At 41.1% G+C, this 15409-nt stretch overlaps 1 protein-coding gene across 3 annotated transcripts in view; it reads left to right on the top strand.

Annotated features, from left to right (window-relative positions):
• ZCCHC17 (zinc finger CCHC-type containing 17) overlaps window positions 1–15409 on the top strand; it is a 55536-nt gene that overhangs the window by 34135 nt on the left and 5992 nt on the right. For 2 of the 3 annotated variants that reach the window (XM_060017925.2, XM_060017944.2), the window contains 2 exons: window positions 1137–1237; window positions 3038–3183. In XM_060017925.2, the coding sequence (XP_059873908.1) occupies window positions 1137–1237; window positions 3038–3183 (247 nt within the window). Of the gene's footprint in view, window positions 1–1136; window positions 1238–3037; window positions 3184–3513; window positions 3859–15409 lie in introns of those variants that run through there. The other variant, XM_060017934.1, reaches the window with a different exon arrangement.

The raw sequence follows: 15409 nt of genomic DNA on the forward strand, positions 1-15409 counted from the left end.
CCCAGTAGTTCCCCTCCTACGTGGAACTAGGCATTTCCCAAAGGAATGCATATACATATATATGTTCACCAAAAGACGTGTGCTAGAAAGTTCACAGAAGCACTTTCATAATGGAAATTACTCAAGTACCCATCAACAGCAAAATACTTTGCAGCAATGAGAATAGTTGATTCACAACTACACGCAACAGTTGGTTGGATCTCACAAAGTAGCGAAAGGAGCCAGACACAGAAGGGCCCATTCTCTGATTCTGTTGATATAGTTTACAAAAATAGGTAAAACTAATCTATGCTGTTAGAAACTAGAGTAGTAGCTACCCTTGGGGGAAGCACCGTGACTAGAGGGGCTTCGGAGGTGCTGGTGATATTCTGCATCTTTATCTGAGTACTGGTTACTGGGATATTTCAAATTGTAAAAATCAGTGAAGCTGTATACTTGTGAACACTTTTCTGTATGTATTTTATACTTTGGTCAAATGTTTAGAATTTTTAGAAAGTGTTATGCGAATGTGAACAGAGATTAATTCTGGCTGAGGGGCTCAGGGAAGATAACTGGTTAGAAGGAGGTGCAGTAACTGAGCTGAGCCTTGAAATGTTTGGGTGTAGTTAGGTGGTGAAGTGGGAGTAAAGAGGGGAAGCAGAGCATTTCAGAAAGAGGGAGCTGCCTGAGCAGAAACAATGAACAATCTGGGGAAGGTAAAATAGTCTGGTTTGCCTTGAGCATATTGTACAAGATGAGGCTGGGAAAGTAAGTTAGAGACAGACTGTGAAAGGCCTGGAATACCAAGGAGCTTGGACTTGATTTTCTAAGAAGTTTTTGAAGGTCTTTTAAACCCAGGAGTGACCTTGTAAGGATTGCAGGGGGCTTAGCAAGGTGAGTAATTATATATTCATCCCCTGTGCATCAGTGAGATGGAATCTAGTCTCATTCATAATTATTAATTCAGAGCCTTGTCCTGAATGAAAAAAATTGTCATTTCATGTCATTTCTTTCACTGCCTGTTTCCTTATGCCCAGTGCTTTTCCTTTCTCCCTTCTACCTGACAGAACAAAACAAAAAAACAACATGGAGTATTAACTTGTAGTATCTCTGGCCATCTCTTAAAAGGGCCAACAGTCAGTATCATTTCATTACAGGCAAGAAGAGAGGCGGAGGCGGTCCTTCCAGGATTACACTGGGCAGAAGATCACCCTCGAGGCTGTCCTGAACACTACCTGCAAGAAGTGTGGCTGTAAAGGTAAGGCGAAGTCTCTATCATTTTAGTTTTTCTCTCTTGTGGATGGACCCTTTATGGGATGCGGGAGGCCCCCTGGTGTGGGTTAGCTCACTGTGGTTTTTAGCCAAATGCTGGCCTCACCTGCTCATCTGCTGTTCCTACTAGACTCACATCAGAGTTCATGGCTTGTTGCTTTTTCTGTTTCCTTTTCTGAATGCTGGCCCTGCCAGATACTACACCACCACCACTACTCCCCTCTCTCTACGGGTGATGCCCTGCCTGGGCAAGGTCCCCATGTACTATGCCAGGAGGGGTAAGAGTGTTGGATTATGATTAACACTCTAAATTTTTATCTCGAAGGATGATTATTGTTCTGCTGCAAAAATTAAGTGACTTGGAAATATATTCCTCTAAGGATCCAAGTCAAGCTCTTTCTTGCTTATTACCTTTATCTCTATAACTTCAGAGTTCTGAATACAGTATCTTTTTAGTAATAAAGAATACAGGCTAGTCACTTCCTTTTAGCTTTGTTTCTTCAAGTTTCCTCCAGTCCTACTCAAATATTAAAGAGCTCTTTCAGCCTGACTTCCCTTGTTGGAGCTATAATGAGAGGTATTGCCAGCTTCTCGTTTTCAGAGTGACCTCAATTTGTCACCCCTTCTCCCTAGCCTTTCACCTACCCAGCTCTCTTGATTTTTCTACAATGAGTGGTAGCAGATTTGTGCCCTGGTTGAGGTCGTGGGGTTTAAGCCCCAATTTATCATTAATGTAGAGGGAGGAAGGGAAAAATAAAATAGAAAGAATACTTCCTCATGAGTATTGTAGGACCATTTCCAGCATAGATATTTGGAAAACTCTATGCTGTATTCTCCTTCCAGGCACCATCCCGCTTCTGGACTCCGAGTTGCAAAGTAGTTTACACATAGCTTTTTGATGACTTCATCAAATTCTTTATGCCCCTGAGAGAGGGTCTACAAAGAGCTCAGACAAAACCAGCTGTGTAGCATCTGTTAAAGGGCCGCTTAATAGCAGTGTAGGCTCAGGGAGGGTGGGGTTCTCTTACCTTCAACTTGTGTCCACCAGGTGTTACATGAGGCAGAGAAGAATAATGAGAGATGGAATTTGGCCCAGGCAGGCCAAAGGTGGTTGGTTTTGATGCAGCAGAAAGAGCACAGGGCAGGGAGGTATGAGACCTGGGGTAAGTTTTAGCTCTGCTGCTGTCTGTGTGACCTTGAGGTACTTCTCTACTCTGGGCCTTCATGTCGTCTGCAAATGCAGTGTTGGATTTGATGATCTCTCAGGCCCTTGCCAGACCTGACAGTCTGTGAATGTTGAGTGCCCCTAGGTGACTGCTGTCTTTCTGTGTGTTAGCTTGAATCTGAGTGCTGCCTTCCTGCTTGCTGCCTAAGAGCTGTCTTCCTTTGGGGCTTGGCCTGCCACTCGGCTCCCTCTGCTAAGTATTCCGCTCTCTGGAGCAGCCTTTCATTGTCAGGAATAAGTTCCAAATAGACCTTTAAAAATTCCTGAGCCCAGTTGCTAATGGACGGCAGCACAAGCCTGTGTCCTCACGTCCTTTGCCATTTCCAAAGCGGTGCCAGGGTTTCCCACAGCTCTAGGACCAGATGCTTGTCTGGCTCTGGTTAAGTGAGCAATGCCATCTTGAGGTGATAGAAAATCTGCTCTGAAGGCAACAGCTGCTCTGAATGAACTCATTAGTACCTCCTGAACGAGCCAACCCTTCAGGAACTTCTAGGGAAGATCCACCTGCTAAGGTAAGAGACTGCCTCTTCCCTCCCTACCTTTTCTACTTCTCTTCTGCAGGCCACTTTGCAAAGGATTGTTTCATGCAGCCAGGTGGGACCAAGTACTCTCTGATACCTGATGAGGAAGAGGAGAAGGAAGAGGCAAAGGCAGCAGAGTTTGAAAAGCCTGACCCCACGAGAAATTCTTCTAGAAAAAGAAAGAAGGTGAGTGCTGTCTTTATTTTATTTATCATATTGAGTTTTAAAATAAAAATATACTTTCTGCAGATATTTTAGAAATACTGAAAAACATAAAGAACATTAGGATCTCTTGTAATCTTTCCACCCAGTGAGACTCTTATAGTAGTTTTGGTATATTCTAATATTTTTTCTAGGTAAATATATACATACATATAATATAAACATATATATAATTTTCTAGGGAAGTGTATATATAATTTTCGTATATGTATGTGTTTACATATAAACACACAAGCATGGTCATACTAGGTATAGTTTATATCCTACTTTTTTCATTATATTTATCAAAAGCAGGGCTTCCCTGGTAGTGCAGTGGTTAAGAATCCACCTGCCAATGCAGGGGACACGGGTTCGAGCCCTGGCCTGGGAAGATCCCACATGCCGCGGAGCAACTAAGCCCGTGCGCCACAACTACTGAGCCCGCGTGCTGCAACTACTGAAGCCTGTGCACCTAGAGCCTGTGCTCCGCAACAAGAGAAGCCACTGCAATGAGAAGCCCGCGCACCACAATGAAGAGTAGCCCCCACTCGCCGCAACTGGAGAAAACCTGCATGCAGCAACGAAGACCCAACGCAGCCAAAAGAATAAAATAAATAAAATATATAAATTTATATTTATCAAAAGCATTTTCTAGTATCCTTAAGTGTTCTTCAAAAACTTGATATAAGAGCACCATATGATATTCTACTCTATGGCTATATGATGGTTTATTTAATAATTTTTCTATTGTGGGATATTTTTGATTACTTCCAACCTAAATCTTTGGCCATATCTCTTATTGCTTTCTTCGGATAAATTCCTAAGTAAGATTACTGAGTTAGGGCTTTAAGACTCTTGATACATGTTATCAAATTGTCTTTCCAGAAAGTACTTATTTTACACCCAGCAGAGGATAAGAGTGCCTGTCTCACTGAGTTGTATCTTCCATCTACTACTTCTAGCAAAACAATTCATAAAACAGACATTAGGGCTTCCCTGGTGGCGCAGTGGTTGAGAGTCCGCCTGCCGATGCAGGGAACATGGGTTCGTGCCTCGGTCCGGGAAGATCCCACATGCCGCGGAGCGGCTGGGCCCGTGAGCCATGGCCACTGAGCCTGCGCTCCGCAACGGGAGAGGCCACAACAGTGAGAGGCCCACGTACCGCAAAGAAAAAAAACAAAACAGACATTATTGTGGTGCAGGAAAAAAACAGTGCATTTGTAGCATACAACATAGAGAGGAAATGAAAAAAAACTATATTATAGTTCGGTCAGAAATAGTTGTTCTCATGTAGTATAGTGTTTTTCTTTTTTTTTTTTTTGGCCACACACCACAGCATGTGGGACCTTAGTTCCCCGACCAGGGATTGAACCTGCGCACCCTGCATTGGAAGGCAGAGTCTTAACCACTGGACTGCTGGGGAAGTCCCTAGTGTAGTGGTTTTCTAATTGTGGCTGGTTATTAACTTCTGGGTTTTTTTTTTGGTTTTGTTTTGTTTTTTCAAAGCTTTGGCAAACTTTTATTGAGTGGTCATTTTATTCCAGGCATTGCAAACCTAGGAATATAAAAACTGTGATAAGGTTCTTGCCCTCAGTGGGCATTATCTACAAATTCAGCATTTTCTTCATTTTTTAGATGAGGAGGAAGGTCCATTGTACCATTATTAAGAATTGCCCCAAGTATATGGATAATAATATATCGATCTGTATATTCTTTCCCTGGGTGATCACATCCCTCCTAAGACTTCAGCTGCCCTCACCACTTTCACATCACTAAGTAATAGCCCACTGGTACTTCAGACTTTGGCTTGGAGTCAATCAGACGTAGGTTGAGGCCCTTCTGTGCTACTTACCAGCTATATAACTTTGGGCTCAAAGTAGGATCATTGTGCTCCTTGAACAACCAAAACCCTTGTTTGTACCTTGTAATACTAGTTTTAATGACAGCAGTAACCTCTCAGTCTCCCAAGAAAGAAACAATATGTAATTAATTTTCTTCTCCTTACTATCCCATGCCTAGTCAGGCACCAAGTCCTGTCCATGGTACCTTATAATATCCCAATTCTGTTCCTTCCTCCCACTCCCACTACTACTGTGCATTTCACCTGCTTCCCTCTCTCACTTATATTCAGACTATTGAATTAGCCTAGGGAGATTTTAAAACTACATATTTGCCTTCTACCTCTTGAGTACCAAGTTCACATCTGGGCATCTGATTTTTTTGAAAAAGCACCTTCTTTATCTCACTGCTCAATTCTCTTCATTGTTTTTTTGCCCTCTGCTTTAATTCTGAATGTGGACTGCTTGAGGCTGTGTCTGTTTTTATTATTCCCTTCTCATCTCTAACTACCTTCTCCCTAAGTGATCTCATCCTGTCCAGTGGTTTTGAATACCATTTATATGCTAATAATCCCCCAATTAAGTATATGTATCGTTTTTTAAATCCAAGTCTGTAATTCTCCAAGTCTGTAATTCTATCTCTAACTTTTTCTCTGGAACTTCAGATTTAGATATTCAACTGCCTATTTGACATCTCCATCTGATTGTCGAGTTGACATCAAGCTTAGCACACTCCAAAACTCTTCAATGTTCCTCCTACCCAAGGCTGCTCCCTTCATATTCCTCCCTATCTCAATGAATGGGTCACCAGTTGCTGAAACCAAAATCTGCAGCCTTTGGGTATAGTGTTGTTATTGTTCTAATTGTAGTAAAAGATATGTAACATAAATTTTACTGTCTTAATCTTTTTTTTTTTTTTTTTTGGCGGGAGGCTGTGCTGCACAGCTTGTGGATTTTAGTTCACCAACCAGGGATTGAACTCACCCCCTCGGCAGTGAGAGTGTGGAGTCCTAACCACTGGACCACCAGGGAATTACCCCATCTTAACCGTTTTTAAGTGTACAGTTCTTTGGCATTAAGTAAATTCATATTATTGTGCAATCATCACCACCATCCATCTCTAATACTCTTTTTTTTTTTTTTTGGCTGCGTTGGGTCTTCGTTGTGGTGTGCGAGCTTCTCATTGCGGTGGCTTCTCTTGTTGGGGAGCACAAGCTCTAGGCGCGTGGGCTTCAGTAGTTGTGGCTCACGGGCTTAGTTGCTCCGCAGCATGTGGGATCTTTCCAGACCAGGGATCGAACCCGTGTCTCCTGCATCGGCAGGCGGATTCTTAACTACTGTGTCACCAGGGAAGTCCCTCTAGTACCCTTTTCATTTTGTAAAACTGAAACTCTATACCCATTAAACAATAACTCCTCATTCTCCTTTTCTCCCAGCACCTGATAACCACCATTCTACTTTCTGTATGATTTAGACTACTCTAAGTATCTTATAAAGTGGAATTATATGGTATTTGTTTTTTTGTGACTGGCTTACTTGAGTTAGCATAATGTCCTCAAGGTTCATCCATGTTATAGCATGTGTCAGAATTTCCTTCCTTTTTAAGACTGAAAATATTCCATTGTATGCATATTCCATATTTTGCTTATTCATTCATTCGTTGTTGATGCTAGGATTGTTTCCACCTTTTGGCTTTTGTGAATAATGCTGCTGTGAACATAGTTGTACAAATATTTCTTTGAGATCTTGCTTTCAATTTTGGGGGGTATATACCCAGAAGTGGAGTCGCTGGATCATATGGTAATTTTTTTTTAATTTATTCATTTATTTTATTTATTTTTTGGGTGTGTTGGGTCTTCATTGCTGTGCACGGGCCTTCTCTAGTTGCGGCAGGTGGGGGCTACTCTTCGTTGTAGTGTGCGGGCTTCTCATGGCAATGGCTTCTCTTGTTGCAGAGCACGGGCTCTAGGTGTGTGGGCTCAGTAGTTGTGGCTCGCGGGCTCTAGAGTGCAGGCTCAGTAGTTGTGGCACACGGGCTTAGTTGCTCCGTGGCATGTGGGATCTTCCCAGACCAGGGCTCAAACCCGTGTCCCCTGCATTGGCAGGCAGATTCTTTAACCACTGAGCCACAGGAAAGTCCCATATGGTAATTCTGTTTTAATTTTTTTTGTGGAACCACCATACTGTTTTTCACGGCAACTGCACCATTTCACATTCCTACCAACAGTGCCCAAGGGTTCCAATACAGCATAGTGTTTTATTACTGTCAATTAGGTAAAAGTGGATGATGTTGTTGTTCAGTTGTTCATTTCTTCTGTCTCTTCTCATTTTTTCTTTTTTTTTTAAATTTATTTTTAATTCCCAGGAAAGGATTGTTAACGTATCCAATCAGAACATGTCTCTTCCTGTTTAAGATCCTTCAGTGATTTCCCATTGTACTTTAAAAAAAATCCAGACTGCCTCCTGTGAAAACAAACTGTCTAACCCTAGTCCTCTTCAAGTACTGCCTTTAGCAGGCAGTAAATTATATCTAGCTAAAACATTGTTGTGTCTTTTTTTTTTTTAATTTATTTATTTGGTTGCACCGGGTCTTAGTTGCGGCAGATGGGCTCCTTAGTTGTGGCATGCGAACTCTTAGTTGCGGCATGCATGTGGGATCTAGTTCCCCGACCAGGGATCAAACCTGGGCCCCCTGCATTGGGAGGGTGGAGTGTTAACTGCTGCACCACCAGGGAAGTCCCTGTTGTGTCTTTTTTATGTATCTATTTTAACAGTTATCTTCTGCTTAAGACAGGGGCTGCAAGTTTTCTATTTACAGTGCTGTTATAAAGTTTCCCTTTTAAGTAGGACTTTTTAAAGCAAAAATTCAGATATTAAGAAAAAATTTAAGTAAAAAAATAGCAGTTTATAAACACACGGAATAAAAATTGTGGCACTATTATATGAATGAATGGCACTTGGAAGACACTGATTTAGAGCAGTAGGGATATTATTTTAATTTGGTACTGTTCTCTTGTGAACCAAAGAAATAGAAATTAACAAAGGCCCCTACTTCAAGTACTGCCCTCCAGAAGCCTTCTGCAAACCTTCAACATTGCCATGTTTAGCCTAACTCCCTCACAGAGGCAACTGTCCCCAACCCTGCAAGCAGTATTGCTTTCTTTTTTTTTATTTTTTATTTTTTTGCGGTACGGGGGCCTCTCACTGTTGTGGCCTCTCCCGTTGCGGAGCACAGGCTCTGGACACGCAGGCTCAGCGGCCATGGCTCACGGGCCCAGCCGCTCCGTGGCATGTGGGATCTTCCCGGACCGGGGCACGAACCCGTGTCCCCTGCATCGGCAGGCGGACTCTCAACCACTGTGCCACCAGGGAAGCCCCAGTATTGCTTTTTAAAAAAAATTTTTTTTAACTGAAGAATGGTTGATATACAATATTATATACATTAAAGGTGTGCAATATAGTAATTTACAATTTTTAAGGTTGTATTCCATTTATAGTTATTATAAAATATTGGCTCTCTTCCTCGTTTTGTACAGCAGGGGTCCCCAACCGTCCTCCCCACCTGCCCCTCGGGGCCACACAGCAGGAAGTGAGGGAGGGAAGCTTCATCTGCCGCTCCCCATCACTCACATTACCAACTGAACCATCCCCCCACCCTCCATGGAAAAATTGCCTTCCACAAAACCGTTCCCTGGTGCCAAAAAGGTTAGGGGACCGCTGTGGTACGGTGTATCATTGTAGCTTATTTTATGCATAATAGTTTGAGTATTGCTTATTTTTGAACACAGGGTTTGGCTTTACATATCTTTATTCTTGATGCTAGCCTTCTTCATAGAGGTCTGAGGACTTGATTTAAAGAGGGAAATGGGAAGCTTCCACCATATTACCTCATTATTTAAATATAAAACAAAAGAAGGGCAACCCATAATCTTACTACTTTACCAGAATCTATATTATTGTGGCACATATTTTCTTCTAGCTGTTTTCAAATGCATGTTTTACCTAGATGTAATTAAAATGTATGTATAATTTTGTTTCCTGTTTTTTACTTTGTCATGTCATCGTTCCATTTTTGCCACATAGTCTTTTTTTGAAATAAATTTATTTATTTATTTATTATTTTTGGCTGTGTTGGGTCTTCATTGCTGCACACAGGCTTTCTCTAGTTGCGGCAAGCGGGGGCTACTCTTCGTTGTGGTGCGCAGGCTTCTCATTGCGGTGGCTTCTCTTGTTGTGGAGCATGAGCTCTAGGTGTGCGGGCTTCAGTAGTTGTGGCGCAGGCTCTAGAGTGCAGGCTCGGTAGTTGTGGCACACGGGCTTAGTTGCTCTACGGCATATGAGATCTTCCGGGACCAGGGCTCGAACCCATGTCCGCTGCACTGGCAGGAGGATTCTAGACCACTGTGCCACCAGGAAAGCCCACCACATAGTCTTAAAATGTTCATTTGCAGTGGCTATGCATATTACATTAGGTGGATGCTGAGGAATTGCTTTTCTGAGGGCAGTGGAGGATGTACTTAAGAACCTGGGCTGTGGAGACAGACTGCCCGGCTTCTAATCTCAGTTGGGTCACCTCCTCACTGTGGAACTTAGGCTAATTACTAAACTTCTCTGAATCTGTTTCCTTTATAAAATGGGAACAATAAGCATCTACTTCATAAGGTTGTTAGGATGCGGAGATGCACATAAAACTCTGAGCACAGTGCCTGCATACAGCAAAGCCCAGTGCGTGTCAGCTACTGGTAGCTGTTGCTTAAAAACAGAGGCTTTATCATCACTGTGCAAGAGGTGCACAGTGCACCTCCTGCACTGTTGGTGGGAATGTAAATTGATACAGCCACTATGGAGAACAGTATGGAGGTTCCTTAAAAAACTAAAAATAGAACTACCATACGACCCAGCAATCCCACTGCTGGGCATATACCCTGAGAAAACCGTAAGTCATAAAGAGTCATGTACCACAATGTTCATTGCAGCTCTATTTACAATAGCCAGGACATGGAAGCAACTAAGTGTCCATCGACAGATTAATGGATAAAGAAGATGTGGCACGTATATACAATGGAATATTACTCAGCCATAAAAAGAAACGAAATTGAGTTATTTGTAGTGAGGTAGATGGACCGAGAGACTGTCATACAGAGTGAAGTAAGTCAGAAAGAGAAAAGCAAATACCATATGCTAATACATATATATGGAATCTAAAAAAAAAAAAAAAAAAGCTTCTGAAGAACCTAGGGGCAGGACAGGAATAAAGACACGGACATAGAGAATGGACTTGAGGACACGGGAAGGGGGAAGGGTAAACTGGTATGAAGTGAGAGAGTGGCATGGACATATATACACTATGAAATATAAAATAGATAGCTAGTGGGAAGCAGCCGCATAGCACAGGGAGATCAGCTCAGTGCTTTGTGCCCATCTAGAGGGGTGGGATCGGGAAGATGGGAGGGAGATGCAAGAGGGAGGAGATATGGGGATATATGTATATGTATAGCTGATTCACTTCGTTATAAAGCAGAAACGAACACACCATTGTAAAGCAATTATACTCCAATAAAGATGTTAAAAAAAAAAAAAGAGGCTTTGTGGTCAGAGACTGGGTTTAAGTACAGACACTGGGTTCAAAAAGTTCTTTATATATTCTAGATATCAATCTCTTATCAGATATATGACTTGCAAATGTTTTCTCCCATTCTTTGGATTGCCTTTTCACTCTGTTGGTAGTGTTCTATTTTTATTTTTCAGATTTACATTAAAAAAATTGTAGTGAAAAAAAAAAATTGTAGTGAACAAACACATAAAACTTACCATCTTAACCATCTTTAAGTACAGTTCAGGAGTGTTAAGTATGTTCACATACTAAGTATATGATAGTGTCTTTTAATGTACAAACATTTCCATCATGATGAAGTCCAACTTATGTATTTTTTTCTTTTGTTTCCTGTACTTTTGGTGTTGTGTTCAAGAAATCATTGCCAAATCTAACGTCATGAAGCTTTTTCCTTCTGTTTTCTTCTAAAAGTTTTATAGCTTTAACTCTTACATTTAGATCTTTGATCCATTTTTTGAGGGTTTTTTATTGTTGCTGTTTGTTTGTTTGTTTTAACATGGTGTAAAGGAAGGTTCCAACCTCATATTTTTGCATGCAGATATCCAGTATCCCCAGCACCATTTGTTGAAAAGACTGTCCTTTCTCCATTGAATGGTCTTGGCATCCTTTTCAAAAGCCATTTGACTGTACACATGAGGGTTTATTTCTGACTCTTCATTCCATTCCATTGGTCCATATGTCTGTCTTTTTGCTAGAGCCACACTGTTTTGAATGCTCTAACTTCATAGTAAGTTTTGAAATCAAGAAATGTGAGTCCTCCAACATTGTTCTTTTTCAAGGTATTTTGGCTCTTTGGGGGTCCCTTGAGATTCCATATGAATTTTAGGATGAAATTTTCTAATTTTGCAAAAAATGTCATTGGGATTTTGGAAGGGTTGCATCAAATCTGTAGATTACTTTGTGTAGTATTGGCGTCTTAACCATATTAAGTCTCCCAGTCCATGAACATTGATGTTTTTCCATATATTTGTGTTGTCTTTAATTTCTTTCAGCATTGTTTTGTAGTTTTCAGTGTACAAGTATTTTTGCCTCTTTGGTTAAGTTTATTCCGAAATATTTTATTCTCTTTGATGCTATGGAATTGTTTTGATGCTATGGAATTGTTTTCTTAATTTTCTTTTCGGATTGCTGATTGTCAGTATATAGAAATACAACTGATTCTTGTGTGTTGATTTTGTATCCTGCAACTTTTCTGAATTCACTGATTAGTTCTAACAGCTTTTTTGTGGAATCTTTAAGATTTTCTACATGTAAGATCATGTTTCCAAACAGGCAATTTTACTTGTTTAGTAGAGCTAGATTTTTAACTGTGATTCTGTGTGTATGTTCCAGGAGTTTTTCATTCTCTTTTAACCTTTTAGGGGTTAAATAGTATTTATCAGATTCCTGAAGTGGTTCTGTGGATATCTCACTTCTGTGGGTCTTTGGTTGTTTTTGTATTGCTTAATACACCTGGTGCAACTAGTTATTGCTTTGCTTCTAAAGCTTCTTTGAGATGTGTATTTCAGTTCACCAAAATAATTATTAAGGATCTGCTAGGTATGAGGCACTTTATGACCTGCTTAGTCAACCCATTATCCTACCCTCTGTTGCTCTTCACTTAGTAGAGAAATGGTCTGATGAACAATGGCAGTAATAATCATCATATCTTATTATTTTTAAAGTACCTTTATGTATATGAACTTCTAACTCATGAATCCTCTTTGATTAAAAAGTGCTCCAGGGGGCTTCCCTGGTGGCGCAGTGGTTGAGAGTCCGCCTGCCGATGCAGGGGACATGGGTTCGTGCCCCGGTCCGGGAAGATCCCACATGCCGCGGAGCGGCTGGGCTTGTGAGCCATGGCCGCTGAGCCTGCGCGTCCGGAGCCTGTGCTCAGTAACGGGAGAGGCCACAGCAGTGAGAGGCCCGCGTACCGCCAAAAAAAAAAAAAAAAAAAAAATAGTGCTCCAGGGAGCTGAAACTGTAAAAACTTCCCCCTTGATGCCCATTGTTTCTACCAAGATATCATCTAGCGTCATTGTCTTTTCACCTTGTCATTAATCGCTTTATTATCTTTTATGCCTTATATTTGTTTAGTACTTACAGTTCATAAAATATCTTCTATTTTTTTTTTTTGGCCACGCTGCACAGCATGCAAGATCTTAGTTCCCCGACCAGGGATCAAACCCATGCCCCCTGCAGTGGAAGCGTGGAGTCTTAACCACTGGACCGCCAGGGAAGCCTCAAAATATCTTCATTTTTTATTTTGTTTTATCCTTACACAATCCTGTGTGGTAGCCAGAGTAGGCATTATTATCCCACCATTTTACACCTTAGGAAAATGGAGATTAAGAGAAATTGTCTCACCTGAAGTCACACAACTATAAGAGATAGTGCTGAAATAAGAACCCAGTTCTTTAGATTACTAACCCAATATTCTTTTCTATACCACACTTCTACCATTAATTCATTTAGCTCTTCAATTATTTATTTACTCAACAACTATGTATTGAGTGCCTCATACTTTTCTATTGTGCATTGTGTTAGGTGATTGACTTATCAGGTCTTATAAGATCGCTTTTGGGCCAGATTTTGCTCTGTTACCCGCTACCCTTAGTAATCATCTGATGTCATCTATTGATTTTTTTAAAATTTTCAAACGTGTTTCATTTATTTGTTTTACGTGAATTTGTATTCCTTAAATGTATTTCACTGAGATGATAAAGTGAAGTGCTGTAGGAATATGCTCTCTATTGATCTGTTTCTGTTCATAACCGTAAATCAAGTTTCCAGGCCTCCTGTTTCTTTCCCCCATCTAAATCTTTGATTCCAACAGGAGGTTGGCTTTCCTTATCAGTAAAAACTTCTACCTGAGATGGATATTTTGGAGTGTGCGAGAGTGGCAGATTTGGACACCTGTTGCAGCACTAGTTGGCTCTGGGCCATCCAGAATTAGAACCAGAAAGTCAAAAACAGTCTACTGGGTTCTCATCTCTGCTTCTTTACGAGACTGCTTCATTGTCCCACTTCTTTCTGCAGTCTGGTAGAAGAGAATGTCTAATGTAAAGTCTCTAAGACAGGAGAAGGTGCTAGGCATGTTGGGAAATCAGGAAATGGCCAGGATAAAGAAAGGGTGTCACCTGTTTCAAATAGTGCCTGGCACATATTGGCATGCACCTTTGAATTGATAGACTCCGTCATATGTGCCATGTGTAACTCCTCGGGTTCCTTCCCTCAGTGAGGCCTACCCTCAGTTTGGAGAGTAATAGGGACTGACTCCTGCTGCTGCTGGTGAGTAGGGGCAGGAGTAAGAGATCTTTCTAGCCCTGAGCCCTCCACTTCTTTTTATCAAACATACATGAATTGAATGCATGTCCTTGTCCAAAAATCTAGTACGTATTGGTTTAGTTCTATGCAATACCTATTCAGTACCATGACGGTTTTCATCCCAGTGTCTGAAAATTATAAGTCATTTTTGTTGGGCATAATTAGAACAGGAGGAAGCTTTGTGTTGCAAATGGAAATGGGCTATGAAGAGGTTGATAAAATAGGAACAAAGGTTTTTGTAGTGAAGCCCTGGATAATCTTTCATGAACCTGTGGTATGTGCTTTGCTAGCCTCTTTCACTTATCATATGCCATCATGGGTCTTTCTGAATCAGGCTATATTATGAGGAAGCATCTGCTTTGGGCATCAGGCTGCTGACTTATTATAATGAAGTTTAGCTATATTTGATCCAGAATGTAATTTTCTTCTTTTCATATGGCTACTATAATTACTCTCTGCTGTACTATATTTAGAAGAACAGAATAGGAATGTCATCCCTTTGGCTGCAGTGCTGGCTCTGTTCTGTTCTCCAGAGAACTTCTGGTGCCTATCTGAGAGAGAGGTTGCCAGTCCTGGGCCTGTTCTGCTGGAGCACAGAGAGTTGTCCAGTGTATTCTGCTCGAAAGCCTTCAGGATTCTTCTTCTTCTATGGAATAAAGTCTGAGTTCCTTTAAGACTCTTCACAATCTGTCCAACATCCCAGCATCATCTCTCACCAGTCCTTTCCCTCACACACTGTACTCCAACCTCATTCATTAAAAGAATTTCTGTTGTGTGCCAGGTTCTGTTCTAGTCGTTGCAGCAACAGTAGTGAACAAAACAGGAAAATCCCAGTCTTCATGGTACTTACTTTCTAATGGGAGTCACAGACAACGAACTAGTAAATAAATATAAAATAATACTAATATTTCAAGTACTGAAAATTGCTATGGAGAAAAATCAATTTGGTAATGAGAGCTAGGGAGTACTAGAATAGGGGTAAAGGGATGGCTGACTTGCCATTCTAGATAGGATGGTAAGGGCAGACCTTTCTCATAAAGCATCATTAGAGTGGATCTTTGAAAGAAGCGAGAAAGCAAGCTACTCAGATAAGTGGTGAGAGAACATTTCAACAAGTACAATAGTTAGAGATTGGGAATGAGCTTGGCATGTTTAAGGAACAGTAAGGAGGCCAGTGTAGCTGGAGGAAGTGAATGAGTTAGAGGAAACCAGGGCCTTATAGGAGAATCTGAGGACTTCAGCTTTCACTTAGAGTGAGATGGATGTCATTAGGCATTTTACTAGAGGGATGACATGATCTGACTTATCTTTTAAGAGAATTATTCTGGCTACTGTATGGAAATTAGATGGTTAGAAGGCAAAAGTGGAAGTAGCAAGCTAGTTAATAGTATTAGTAATCCACATGATCAAGTAAATGAGGCCTAAGAACTGACCATAAATTTGGCCATGTGGA

Source organism: Delphinus delphis, chromosome 1 (assembly GCF_949987515.2).
Source record: "Delphinus delphis chromosome 1, mDelDel1.2, whole genome shotgun sequence".
Classification (NCBI taxonomy): domain Eukaryota; kingdom Metazoa; phylum Chordata; class Mammalia; order Artiodactyla; family Delphinidae; genus Delphinus; species Delphinus delphis.